Below are 12,889 nucleotides of genomic sequence, written 5' to 3' on the forward strand. Positions count from 1 at the left end.
GAATCAATTTAGTGCTGTTGTCCATCTGTACCAGCCCTAATCAACAGTATAATTGGAACCACATAGCACCAAATCTCTACCACCAGAAAAAGAAAGGAACAAGGAAAGCAATTGAATTAGGAATGTGACAGAAAGATTTATATTAAAAAGTTATTTTAAAGCTTTCAAAATTACTCTAATTTAAATCCTTGCATATATATGAGGATGTGTGTATATAGTCATTGGACATGCAAGGCCGTCATACTTGGTTACTTCTACACTTGCAAAACCAGTATCACAAAAGCAACTATCTATTTCAAAAGCATTATTGCCAGAGGATAAAATGCAGAATGTTATAAAATTCATCAACTCTGTATAGCTACAATGAAACTCCTTATAATTTTTTTTTTTAATTAGAAGACGGCATAATTGATTTTGAACAAAAGGCCACATAATTATTTGGAATGTTTTCATTTTGTGGATTGGATGTTCACTAGCAAACTGCTTAGTGGCTGTAAAACGGCCCACAGCTTCAGCAGATTTCTTTTTCCTGCTCGCTTTTTAATTTTCTTATTTGTTCAATGTAGCACATATTTATGTTGTGACTCCAGAAATCCAAATAATGTGGAATTGGCTAGACAATATCCTCCTATAAAACAACCACCCAAGATATTGTGAATTAAAGGTTGTTCCTACTCACTTTTCTGAAGAATCTGCAGATACACCTGGTTAAGTCAAATCTGTCATTTCAGAACAACTGAAGTATTTTGTTTCTTCTTGGATTATTTTGTTGGCCAAGGAATAAACTGAAGATGCTAATGCCTACAAATAGGAAAAAGAAAGAAAGAAAGAAAGAAAGAAAGAAAGAAAGAAAGAAAGAAAGAAAGAAAGAAAGAAAGAAAGAAAGAAAGAAAGAAAGAAAGAAAGAAAGAAAGAAAGAGATTAGACTATGTAATTAAGACAACGTATCAAATATAATGTTGAATTAAAAACATGGAGGTACATCCAGATTGAACCCCATATTTGTATGTTGCTTGTGAAATTTTATTTAATTTCTAAAGAGTGAAATAATACTCATAACCTTGCCAACTTCTGTGCTATATAGACCTTTTTAAAAATAGTTTTAAAAATAGGTTTTAATGGATCCTGGCTTCAAAGAGGGCAATGTAAAAAATGTGGTCTTAGGGCTTCTAGGCAGGGCAGCATTGGTGACCCCGATGTGTTCTGGTTGTGTGAAATAAGCCTGTTTAATAAAACAAAACTGGTTATGTCTTGTGGGTCCATCAATCACTTTATCACTTGGTCTGATTCCAGTCACTAATATTTTACTGGAATGTAATACCTGGAGTGCATGTACCAGCAAATGTTACAGATTGGTGAGATAATAGCAGTGTCAAGAGGATTACTTTCTGCACCCTTAAGGATGTGGAAAAGGTTTACAACAGGAATCCCACACATTCTTCATCTGAGGTTTTTCCTGGGATCTGACTAAGTTAGCTAATCTTACCTATCTTCCAATTATTCCTCTTTCCTTTATTGTTTCTCATGACTGTTTTACTCGAGTGGATCATCAAAAATGGCTTCCTTTTTATCCTAGTTTCTTCACTAGTATTAAACTGGTGAATCTTGACCAGCCTAAAGCTGGGCTCTGTGGTCTTAAATGCCTGTGCCTCTCCCCTTACACCTGCTTAACTTGTTATCAGACCTCATAGGAACAAGTGGACACTTCAACTTCCTATATAAATAAACCTGAAACTCTTTGTTAATGCCTTAAAAGATCTTTCCAATCTAAAGTTATGCAAACAAAGAAAGAATACCTTTAGTATAGTAGCTTGGGAGTCAGTGTGTAACCATATTATGGTAGATTGATAATTTTTGGCAAGTTTAAAATTTGCTGCGAAAACCTCTGTCATAAAATGAGGAAAAAATGGATAACTACTTCTTGAACCAGATGTTCAATTAATTACCATATTTGTTTCAGGGCCTTTCAAAATCTCTCTCCCCAGATGCTCCTCACATCTCCTCTGTCTCAGTAAAACATTAATCTTTCACTTTGTCTTGTCTCCAGTCCTTATATGCCTGTATTTTTTTTCCTTTCTTTCACCTTGGAATGATAAAGTAAAATTAACAAGACACAGCCATCAGTTGTGTAAGGAAAATATGATTACATCTCTGACATGGCTTTCAATCCTAATTAAATTGGGCTATCTCAAAGATAATCCATTCAGTTTCTGTGAGGATGCACTCATTAGCATGTTTGCTGAGGGAAGTGCTTACAATGGAGATCTTTGTAGGGGGGTTCAGTCGCTGTCTGTCTAGAAGCTCATTAGCACTGTTATAGGACTTCCCCACCACCCCCAATATTTCTTTTATTTAATTAACAAGACATTCTTTAAGCCACATGAGTTTTGTCTCATAATCATTCCCAAATCCTGAGATGTTATTTTACAGCGGCAGTGGAGAACCACCTACTGGAAATAATGCTTTTTGCAGTGCAATCCACGATTCCTTCGTGCCTGTTACATCTTTTTGAATTCTCCAACCTAAATGAAAAATGGCTCTGAGGAGCCATTTCTAAAATAAACAAATAAAAAAAAAAACAACCAAAAAAACCCAAAAACCAACCAAACAAAAAACCCCCCACATGAATAAGTTTGCAGCCAATTCCAAAAAGGTGCAGAAAATAAGAAGAGAAAAATCATCCTTCGAATGTCAAGCAGCAATCAGAGTAATGATGCTATAAGCTCATACTGTGCTAAGGAAAACAAGCAGTTATGACATATAAGGGACTACAGTAAAATACTGCATTCTTACTGAAACATACTGAAGTCAATCTGACTTTTTTTCCTGAACAAAGTATTCTTTTTTAATGTAATTTTTTTTTTTCTCTGCAGGAAACAACAGGAATGACGGAGCTGTATTTCAAGAATAAGACACAGCAAAAAAAAAAAAATTATTGTCATTGTACTAAGGGCAGTATTTTCTCTAAAGTTCTGCCTCCACCTGCCATGCTGTGGGATATTTGTCACTGCAACAATGGAGAGCATCTTGTCAACAGCAACACTGCCAATATTGTGATGAATATCTAGACATGATACCTGATGTAATAGATACATAGTGTTAAATTCATGGATTAAAATTGTGTGTATTAAACTTTGCAGTGGAATGTAAAAAACCCCTGCATTCTTGGAAACAGTTCCAGGGCATCTCTTTACATACCACAGTCTTTTCTTAGTCCAAAGGTGTTACCTCGACATCTGCCAGAGAGATAACCGGGAAACGGCCCATTAATCACGGGCTGACCACATCTTCACAGTTCATCAGGAGATCCGATACCAGTCTGGGCGGAGGGCGGCAGAAACCTTCCAACAGAAGATTCGGAGACTTTTCATTCAGATGTCTTTTCAATTTCTCAGGAAACTCTTTCAGATATCCCTTGCGGACACCAGATATTTCAATGATTATGTTATGTACATGATGTCATGTTCTTCGGGTTCTTTGTTACCGTCTTGTTTACGCCTCAGGGTAGAAAAATGGTATAAAACACCTACCCAGAGACCCCGAATTTGTGGGCAGTTCTCCGGAGAAGCTCCCTTTGCTGCTCCCGGATTGTCCACCCAGCATTCGATCGATGTTGTCCGAGTTTATCGTGGCGTTTCCCGAAATTGCTTTTCAAATTTGTTAAATAAATCTTTGATTTTGGAAATTGGCTCTGATAATTTATAACATCTGAGTTCAGAAAAATAGGACATTAGTTAAAAATATAATAAAATGCTGATACACTTATTTATTAGCTGCAGAATTGCAGTAGAGATTGATAATATATATTCATCACACAGAGAGCTTCCATCAAACTGTTGTAGATTGTTTTCCAAGTGATTTCATTTGTGGCTATGCAGTCAAGTAGCTCGTGGTAGAAATGGGAGAAAGATTCTGCTCTAATAGGCAGTCTTACACTCACCTCTTTCACTCACCCAGTATTGCCCAAAACTATTTCTTTGATATGGAGGAATGTGCTGGAGATAACAAAATTACTTCTATTGAAAAATCTTTATTTTGATGCTTTTCCAATTATTTCGTTCCTTTCCTAGATTACAGATAAATTAATGTGTCATTGAAAAGGAGTCATGTATCCTCTTTTTTTTTCCTTTCTTTAGCAAAATACATTACTATAAGTGCTAATGTGGGAGAGATGGGGACCAACTACATTTCTAGGTTGTACCAGTAGAATATTTTTCTTGCAGGATCAATTATGAGGCTTATGTGAACGCTAAGTGTTTTTGCTTTAGAAACTCAGTGTAATGTAAATGCTGAAAATGCTGGGTTTTTCCATTTTGACATGGGATCATCCCCCCCATATGAAGGTCACAGAAACGATACCAGCTTCACTGAAATAAAAACCCTGAGTGTGTTATCCAGGTCCAATCCCCTGAAGGAGTAACACCTTCCTCGTGAGGGGGAGAGCAGGGGCACCCTGTCGTGACCAGTGACTGGATCCCAGGGAATGGCCTGAAGTTCCATCAGGGGAGTTTTAGGTCGGATATTAGGAAAAGTGTTTTATCCAGAAGGTGGTTGGGCACGGGAACAGGCTCCCAGGGGAGCGGTCACAGCACCAGCCTGACAGAGCTCAAGAAGCATTTGAACAATGTTCTCGGGTACACGGTGTGACTCCTGGGGTGTCCTGTGCACGGCCGGAGTTGGATCTTAAAGGGTCGCTTCCTACTCAGCATATTCTAGGATTCCAATAACTACTTTGGTTAAATACCAAGCACAGCACAGAAGCTTTTACGCTCAACTATTGTTATTAAACGCCAAACCCTCTATTTGTACTTTTTCCCCCAAAGGAAAGTAAACTCCATGCCACAAATCAAGGAGCAAAACACGCCAAAGGCTGACAGGAACAGAGTACTCGATGCTGCTCCAATCGAGGGCAAGAGCTGATCCTCGTCCACGCTTAGGGTTTCGACGTGATTTTACTCGTCTTCCAATCAGGCAAAAGCATTTATAGAGTTCATCGCCGTTTTCGTATTTTATTTTGTAAGAAAAAACTCGCTCGGCGATGCCCCGCCGGCCGCACAACTACGCTGGATGCGCCCCAGTCCTGTCAGGGGCCGTGCCCTGACCGGAAAACTACCACTCCCAGGAGGCACCGCCGCTGGCCCCGGTGGCACCGCGCCCCCGCACAATGCACGTTGGGAGTTGGAGTTTCTTCGCCCACCGCTTTTCTCCCGGCCGCCCCAGCGGTTGCGCGGGGATCCTCGGGCGCCCCGCGGTCCAGGTCGGCCGGGGTGCGCGCGGTGCGGAGGGGCCTGGGCGGGCGGAGGTTACCAGGTAACGGTGAGTGTCTGTCTGTCTGTCTGTGTCTGTATCCCTCCGCCAGGGACCGCCCCCAGCGCCCTCGGCGGAGTGGCGGTCAAGATGGCGGCGGTGGCTGAGGCAGGAGCGCCGTGAGCGCCTCCGTCAGCCCTGTCCCGCCGCGTCGGGCGAAGCGAGGCCGCGCCGCTTCTCCGCTGCCCGAAGGCGAAACGTTCGTCTGGGCAGCCCGGGCCCCGCGAGTGGCGGCGGGCGGTGGAGGAGGAGCCAGGCCGGGTGACCTCCCCTCCGGCGCGGGGTGAGCCGCCTTCTCCTGCCCCTCGCGCGGCGCGCTGTCCCTTCCCCGTCCCTTTCCCCTGGTGGCGGCGGGGCCGCGCTGGTGCGGCGGGGCAGGGCGGCGGCCCCGCTAGGGTGGGCGCTCGGAACAGGCAGTGGGCTCGGAGGCAGGTCCGGGGCGGCGGGGAACCCTGCGGTGGCAGCGGGCTGTGCGGGCCGCGCCCCTCGCGCAGGGCAGGGCGCGTTTGCCGCTCTCCAAGGAGACGCCGCCGCGTTCGCGGCAGTGGAGGCGCCTTGAGCAGAGCCCGCCTACCCACGCACCCCGCGGCGCCCGGGGTTTGGCGCCGGCAAGGAGCGGGATCTCAGCCCGCCGCCCCCGGGCTGGGAGCGCCTGGCCCGCCTCAGGCAGCGAGCGGTGCGGCCGGCAGAGCCGCCGGGCCATCGCTCGCTCCGCCGGCCCCGTTGGCTGCGACGGGACCCGCCGGGCCTGGGCTCGGCGCCCGCCGTGGGATCAAAGCAGGTCGGGACGGCAGAGCCTGCGGGCGCTGGGGAGGCCCCGGCGCTGGAAGCTGGAAGTGCCGGGCACACCGCCCCTAGCCTGGGTGTGTGAGTGTGCGGGTCGTGTCCGGTGTGGCAGGAGAGGGTTTGCTCTGTTGACTGCTCCTGTGTGATGATGCTGTATGGTTTGCTTTTAAGGAGGTAATGCCCAGTGAGCAGCGCGTGTCTTAAGAAGCTGAACTTAAAATGAGATGTTTGGTCCTCTTTTCAGCCTTTATGGTGCTGTTGATGGCTTTTTTGACACTCTCTGTTTTCCGTTTAATTTTTTTTTTTTAATTGTCAAAAGTATTCTCTTAGCAACATTAGGTGCTCTGGAGAGCTCTTGCATTCACATGAATGCTGTAGGAAAAAATTCTCAAGAGCATCTTTGCTGTAGGAAGAAGCCTTTTGAAGTACACACCTTTGTTTGGCTTGCATGTTTCTGTGTAATCTGCATGTTTCTGTGCAATCTACGTACTGCAGAATATATTTTGACTCTAATCTTGCATGTTTCGCCTATAATCCTACGTGTTATCTGAAGTTAATATTTCTGTAGAAAGTATACTTGAAAGTCCTCTTTTTCTCTCAAATCCTTGGTAAACGTTGTAAGGCAGCAGACACACACTCAAAAGCTTTTATACGCATCCTGTGACTTGCAAGAACCTGAAATTGGCAATGGATTGCTATAGGTGGATAGACAGGTAGATAATGGGAAGGTAGCAAAGCTTTTGGCAGAGGAATTTTTTTTTGTAGAAATAGGTGGTAAAGTGAAAACAAATACAAAATGCATATTGGTGAAATGTGTATGTGGAACTGGAAAGCACAACTTCATGTGAAAGAAGAAAAAACCTCCCTGAACCTCTTTGTGTTTTTCAACTGAGTTAAAGAGGTAAAATACCATCAGAGCTCTCTGATCTTAAACTTTCTTGATTATAGTTGATTTGCAGGTATCAAAGACTATAATAGGAATGCTTAGAAACTTCCGTCTTGGGAAGGGCACAGTTCTTTTAGAACACTTGAAAATCCGCTTGCTGGAAATAATGAAGATACTGTTATTTTTGAGCTGTATTGATCAGGGTATGTTGGTGTATGCCTGGTCTCCTTGTTTGAGAGTCCTGTTATTCAGAATATTCCATCTGGAGCAGTGAATTTACTTCAGAGGTAATGAGAGTCTCCTACTGCAAAGATAATTGAGAACAGGTTTTGTGAAAGTTTTAAAAGAAATAAATGTGAATAGTTACTTGTATTGTGTAAAGATGAATACTGCCACTTCTTTTTACAGTGGAAGGTAGGGAAAAACTACTTTTGCTATGGTTTTAGTAGAATTATATAACATGATGAGGAAACAGCTTACAGAATTGGGCTGTAAACCCAGATGGCCTCTAATCTTCCTCATTATGCTCAGTGACATAGGTCAAGATACAGTGTCTGTTGAAATGTTGGGTCTTAGACTTCTACGAAGATGAACAGTTTATCTGCAGCTGAAGAAAGTTCTTTAGAATCATGGCTAGTTTTAAACTGATAACTATGCATTTGCTTTGAATGCTTGTAAATTTTAGCATGAACTTCCCTGTGAACTTGTTATAGGATGCTTGTGTTTTTACATGAAAATGAACAAAATGTGAAAGGACATTATGTTCTAATTTTCTAACTGAATCAGACATCACCTGAGAGTTGCACAGAAGGAACATACAGTTTTTGAATAGTCATAAAATTAGGCATGTCAGGAAGTTTATCAAGTTCTAAACATGTCTGGGTTGTTTGGTTTTTTTTTAATTCTGGTAATTTTTGTTGGCCATCCAGTTCACAAGTGGTACCCACTGGTTGCATGGCCTAGTGGACACTTGTGTTGGGATGAAGAAGAGAGTATCAGTTCCTGTGCAGGGACAGTAGGGCAGAGTTCCCAAAGTAGCAGGCATTTCTGCCTGTCCAGTGTGTGTTCTGACCATGGTTGTGAGATGCAGAAGTGGAATGACTCCTGGCTGGGCTGGCACACTGCCAAGTGGAGATGTGCTTATGGTGTAGGGAGCATGCCTGGCAGATCCCATTTCCTTATGTGTTTGTGTAGGAACACTGCCTTGTGCTTGTGTGCCTACTGAGAGGGCTGTACTGTGTGATTTTGATTGAATCCTATACCTGAGCAAGATAGGTGTACTAGGACAGCCTTTAAATTTAGTTCAAGATTAATCTGTTTTTCTTGCTGGAACTGATATTAAAAAAAAACAAACCCAAACTTCTTAGATACTTTCTAATCTTTAGTTTTGGGTGATTTCTTCACCTACATTCTGTGAAAATTAGTAGTAGATAGTTGCAGTAAAAGGTTGAGAAAGTGGTTCCTATCGTCTTATATATTTTTATTGTTTCAGTTAAGCATAGGATTATGTCCTAACATAGTTGTGGAAATGAGCTGGAAAAAGTAAATCTCTACAAGACTGCTTTTCTTCTGCATCTCTTACAGTTCTTAGGGAAAGTTTGTAGCTTGCTGCAGTGGAATTGTGCCAGCAGCACTTAGCAAATATAGTTACGTATTCTTCATCTTTTGGAGCAGGCTAATCTAATTTTACTCTCATAAAGGAATACTCCAACAATTTTTTTTTTGTTTCTAATGTCAAAACAAGAAGTGAAAATGAAAACTTTGAACATTTAAGTTGCTTTATGCTGCACAGAGTGGCACTGATGGACAGCAGCAAAGCTCTATGAAACCCACATTATTTTATTTGATTTTGGTAGAAACTGTAATGTGAGTGGCAGGTCATTTACTGCTTAAATAGCTTAATGTGTGGTAATGAAAGTAAAAATCCTTTCACTGTTGTCTGTTTTCCTTGTATTTTTTCAAGTGTGTCATTCAGTACTCTGTTGTCAGCATCTCAGTATTAAAATGAATGTGAAAATTTGACATACTGAATCTCCAAAGTCACTTATTGTATCAAACAGACATCCCCTGGGCCTGAAAGTGTAGGCTTTATGAATTACAAAGCAGCCTCTCTGGGGGCTGTATAGTTTGTTTTAAAGTGAGGACAGTTGAAACCCTCAAAAAATAAAAACTTTCTTTCATAGATCAGAGGTTAAAAGCCCCAAACCCACAACTACTATATTTTATTTTTTTAATGCCAGTTTCTGCGTTCTTATCATTGATACATTTCTAGTTACACAGGGTAGTAAATGGGGAGTTTAGTTTCCTAAACAGCTTTATGTTTGCATCTTATAATGAATATGTAGTTGTCTTCTCAGATCATGAATCTTTAAAATATTCTGTGTATCCTGTTTTTAATACAGCACATTTCTTTCAACTCCTTCTTATAGATTGCTTTTATTGATCACTTGTCATGGCAGCAGGAGGGGGTCCCTTTGAAGAAGGCATGAATGATCAGGACTTGCCCAGCTGGAGCAACGAGAGCCTTGACGACCGGCTGAACAACACGGTAAGACGACTCTTTTCTTTCTGTTGCCATTTGGTGCCTGTCTTGGTTTAGATAGACAGGTATCTGCCAGGGAAGATTGGAGTCTCCCTTGGAATGTAAGCCCCCCCTCCCCCTTTCCAAATTATAAATTTGCAATTAAAAGGCTGTCAGGCAAAGGTTTTGGGAATAGGTATAGCAGTTCTCTAATAGGGATATAAAACATAAAAATGTTGTAGTACAGAAGAATAAGCACGCAAACAAACAAGCAAGAAATCCTAGAAAACCCTGACAGAGTCAGAAATACAACCTAACACGCTGTTGATCAGGGTGTTGGAAACAGTCCAAAAGTAAGCCCTCCTGGAGTGGCAGATGTGGTCCTGTTGGAAGCAGAGATGGTCCTGTAGAGAAAAGGGTCCAGAGATGGGTCCAGTCTTCCTTCAGCAGTCCCATGGGAACACTGCATGTCTGGTGACACTTGTGGCTCCTTTTTATATAGGTGGAAATGGTTTGGCTCCTCCTCCCTGGGTAGAGCATCTCACTATGGGATTATGTAATGTGTCATGTCATTGGTGAGCTTTAATGGCCCATTAATAGAAGACATTTCCATGGGGGTAGTGGAAGGCTGAGCAGGGCTAAGAAACAATGCCCCAGCTGGTTTTAACAGCTGGCTTGTTATCAGAGAAGGCAGTTACCCTTTCCCTTCTGGAGTTACAACAGATAAAGAAAATCTTCCCAACCAGGTTTCAAGAGATCGAATAGAATAAACATTTTTTTGGTTACAAAACCCAGGACGGTGCTGTACATTAGAATTACCAGCTAGATTCTGTTAGTGGCAGGTAACAATGCAAACCCCTAAGCCTGGTCATGCAGGGCTTTGCATCCAGTACAACCTTACATGGAAAACCTGAGGTAGATATAAGCAAGCAGTGGATATAATTCAGAGATTATGAGGTCTGTAGAGGTATTTTTGGAAGCGATTTGGGTAAATAAAGTAGCTAGACACAAAAGCATTGTAGGTGACATGAAAGTGAAAGCTGAAAAAAGTTCTGAACCCTTGAAAGAGTTCCCAGCAAAGAAGAAAAATACATCTTGAGCTTCATTTGAAATTAATTTGATGCATTTAGGATGAAATGGACTTAAAATTGCCTGACAGGCTGTTTTTAATTATGCAGTGGAGAAAATTTTATTTTGTAAAGTGACGTTTGCTCTAGAAAACTTAATGCATATTTCAATGTGGCTTGCTGTCTTTGCTTCTGAAATGGAAATAAACTCTATCACAGAATGCAAACATTTGTTTTTTGTCCGTGTGGATAACAAATATGATTTTTTGTTCTCTCTCCTTCCCCTTAAGGACTGGGGAGGTCAACAAAAGAAAGCAAACAGATCTTCAGAAAAAAATAAGAAAAAGCTTAGTGGGGAAGGTGAAACAAGACTTACTAATGACATCTCTCCAGAATCTTCACCTGGAATGGAACGACGGAAGCCCAGAACTTCTCACAGCTTTCCTCATACTCGATACATGACTCAGATGTCTGTTCCAGAGCAGGCTGAACTAGAAAGGCTTAAACAAAGAATAAACTTCAGTGATCTGGATCAGGTTTGTGTGAATACTGGCTCTCACTAGAAATGTGACTCCAGAATTATGTGTTATATCTTAATAAAGTGACAGATGAGTAAAGAATCCTTTCATAAGTGTTCAAGGTTAAAAAAAATCCACCTTTATAGGCACCATGACAACCAAATTAAAATTCTGGTTTTGAACTTCAGAAAATAAGGGAAGGTTCAGGACCATGGATTTCCTCTGTGTACTAACTGTTTTTACTTTCTTGCTCTCAGCCATTACATTCCTGTGTCCTCAGAGCAGTATTTCTTACTCACCATGCTTGTGTGCTACTTGAAAATAGCTGTTACCTTATTTTGAAAGTCTGTTCTTGTACTGCCAGTTTGTGATCCTGAACATTGTTACCCTTGTGGATTAAGCAGAGGAGTATCATTAAAAACTGCTCCTCAGTAGAGTAGAGAGTTTTATGGCACAAATTCTTGAGCCATAACTACTCTTCTGGAAATACAGCACATTCATCCTTCCCTTGTCCAAAACTAAGGAAAAGTATGAGGGAGGGATTAATTCTTTTGAAGCAAGGCATAAATTTGTGTCAACAATTTCAGAACAGAGGCTAGTTCATCTTTACCAAAAGTTGATGCTAACTTCTTTGATTGTGAAGATTCTTTCCAGTGTGATTAATTGTGTTGACTTACAGTTTAAGGGCTGGGCATAACTTCCTCCTCAAATGTATGTTAGGGCAACACGTTGCTATTCACAAGGTTTTAAAGAAAAGCAAAGTTCTGAGGTATTATATTCTGCACAGGAATATGTTGCTCTTTTATTATTGTTCTTTTCTCCAATGTACCTGGATAAGTAGAATGCCTTTTGCTACAGTAAAGGTTGAGGTCACTGCAAAAATGAGGAACTAAATTCTGAGAAACTGCAGAACATTTTTGCTTGTCATTGTTCTGGGAACATGGATCTGCTTTCTGAAAACTTAATGGCAAAAAAATCATTGGCACTGTCTTCAGCTAACTTTTGGCCAGTTGGTGACTGATTAGGTAACTTTAAAATCAGTCTAAAAATACCGTAGAGATAATAATACAAGCAGGGAAACTAAGTAGTGTTGAGAACATATTGGATGAAAAAATAAAGCAATTGTTCTTTCTTTTGTTTGTATATAGAGGAGCATTGGAAGTGATTCTCAAGGCAGGGCAACGGCTGCTAATAACAAACGTCAACTTAATGAAAACAAAAAGCCATTCAACTTCCTGTCGCTGCAGATTAACACTAACAAAAGCAAAGATCCTGCCTCAGGTTCCCAAAAAAAGGAAAGTGGGGTATCAGCACAATCTAAAGAGTTGTTTGGAGCTGCTCTAAGCAAGGATTTCTTGCAGAATTGTCAAGTGTCTGCTCAAGAAGATGGAAGGGGAGAACAAACGATGGATAGTAGCCAGGTATTTACACAGCCTATAAAGTCTACAAAATATTGACTCTTAATCTTCAGTGCTGCTTTCTAAATTTCTTCAAAGCATAGATCTTTATTAGAAATATTTAACTTCCTACTCTTCTGAAACTTGAAGAAAATGTGAAACTGAACTTAATCATCTACTGTTCTTTAGAAATCTGCTTGTTGGTAACAGAAGTAATAATAATTTTCATTTTAGAGGTTGGTTCCCTTTCATTTGGTTCCAGAAAGTGCTCTCACAGTTGACTATTTTCCTGTGTTGATGAGCTCAGTTGTGTTTTAGCCTGTATTGACCAAAAGCCCTGTGCTTCAGCCTTGCAACTTCCCGCATGCATAAGTCTGTCCTTACAAAGGCTGCTGACTTTTAACCAC

The 12,889-nt window shown here is 41.4% G+C and overlaps 1 protein-coding gene across 8 annotated transcripts in view; it reads left to right on the forward strand.

Moving 5' to 3' along the window:
• The first annotated feature begins 5,390 nt into the window (after positions 1–5,390).
• The window catches only part of PCM1 (pericentriolar material 1), a 42,136-nt gene continuing 34,637 nt past the window's right edge, over positions 5,391–12,889 (forward strand). For all 8 annotated transcript variants that reach the window (XM_066185842.1, XM_066185843.1, XM_066185846.1 and 5 more), the window contains exons 1-4: positions 5,391–5,590; positions 9,409–9,527; positions 10,858–11,103; positions 12,234–12,506. In XM_066185842.1, coding sequence (XP_066041939.1) covers positions 9,432–9,527; positions 10,858–11,103; positions 12,234–12,506 — 615 coding nt within the window. In that variant the 5' untranslated portion in view covers positions 5,391–5,590; positions 9,409–9,431. The remainder of the gene's footprint in view (positions 5,591–9,408; positions 9,528–10,857; positions 11,104–12,233; positions 12,507–12,889) is intronic.

The sequence above is a fragment of the Chamaea fasciata genome, unplaced genomic scaffold (assembly GCF_029207755.1).
Source record: "Chamaea fasciata isolate MVZ Bird 193981 ecotype frontalis unplaced genomic scaffold, bChaFas1.0.hap1 SCAF_6, whole genome shotgun sequence".
In the NCBI taxonomy this organism is placed as follows: domain Eukaryota; kingdom Metazoa; phylum Chordata; class Aves; order Passeriformes; family Sylviidae; genus Chamaea; species Chamaea fasciata.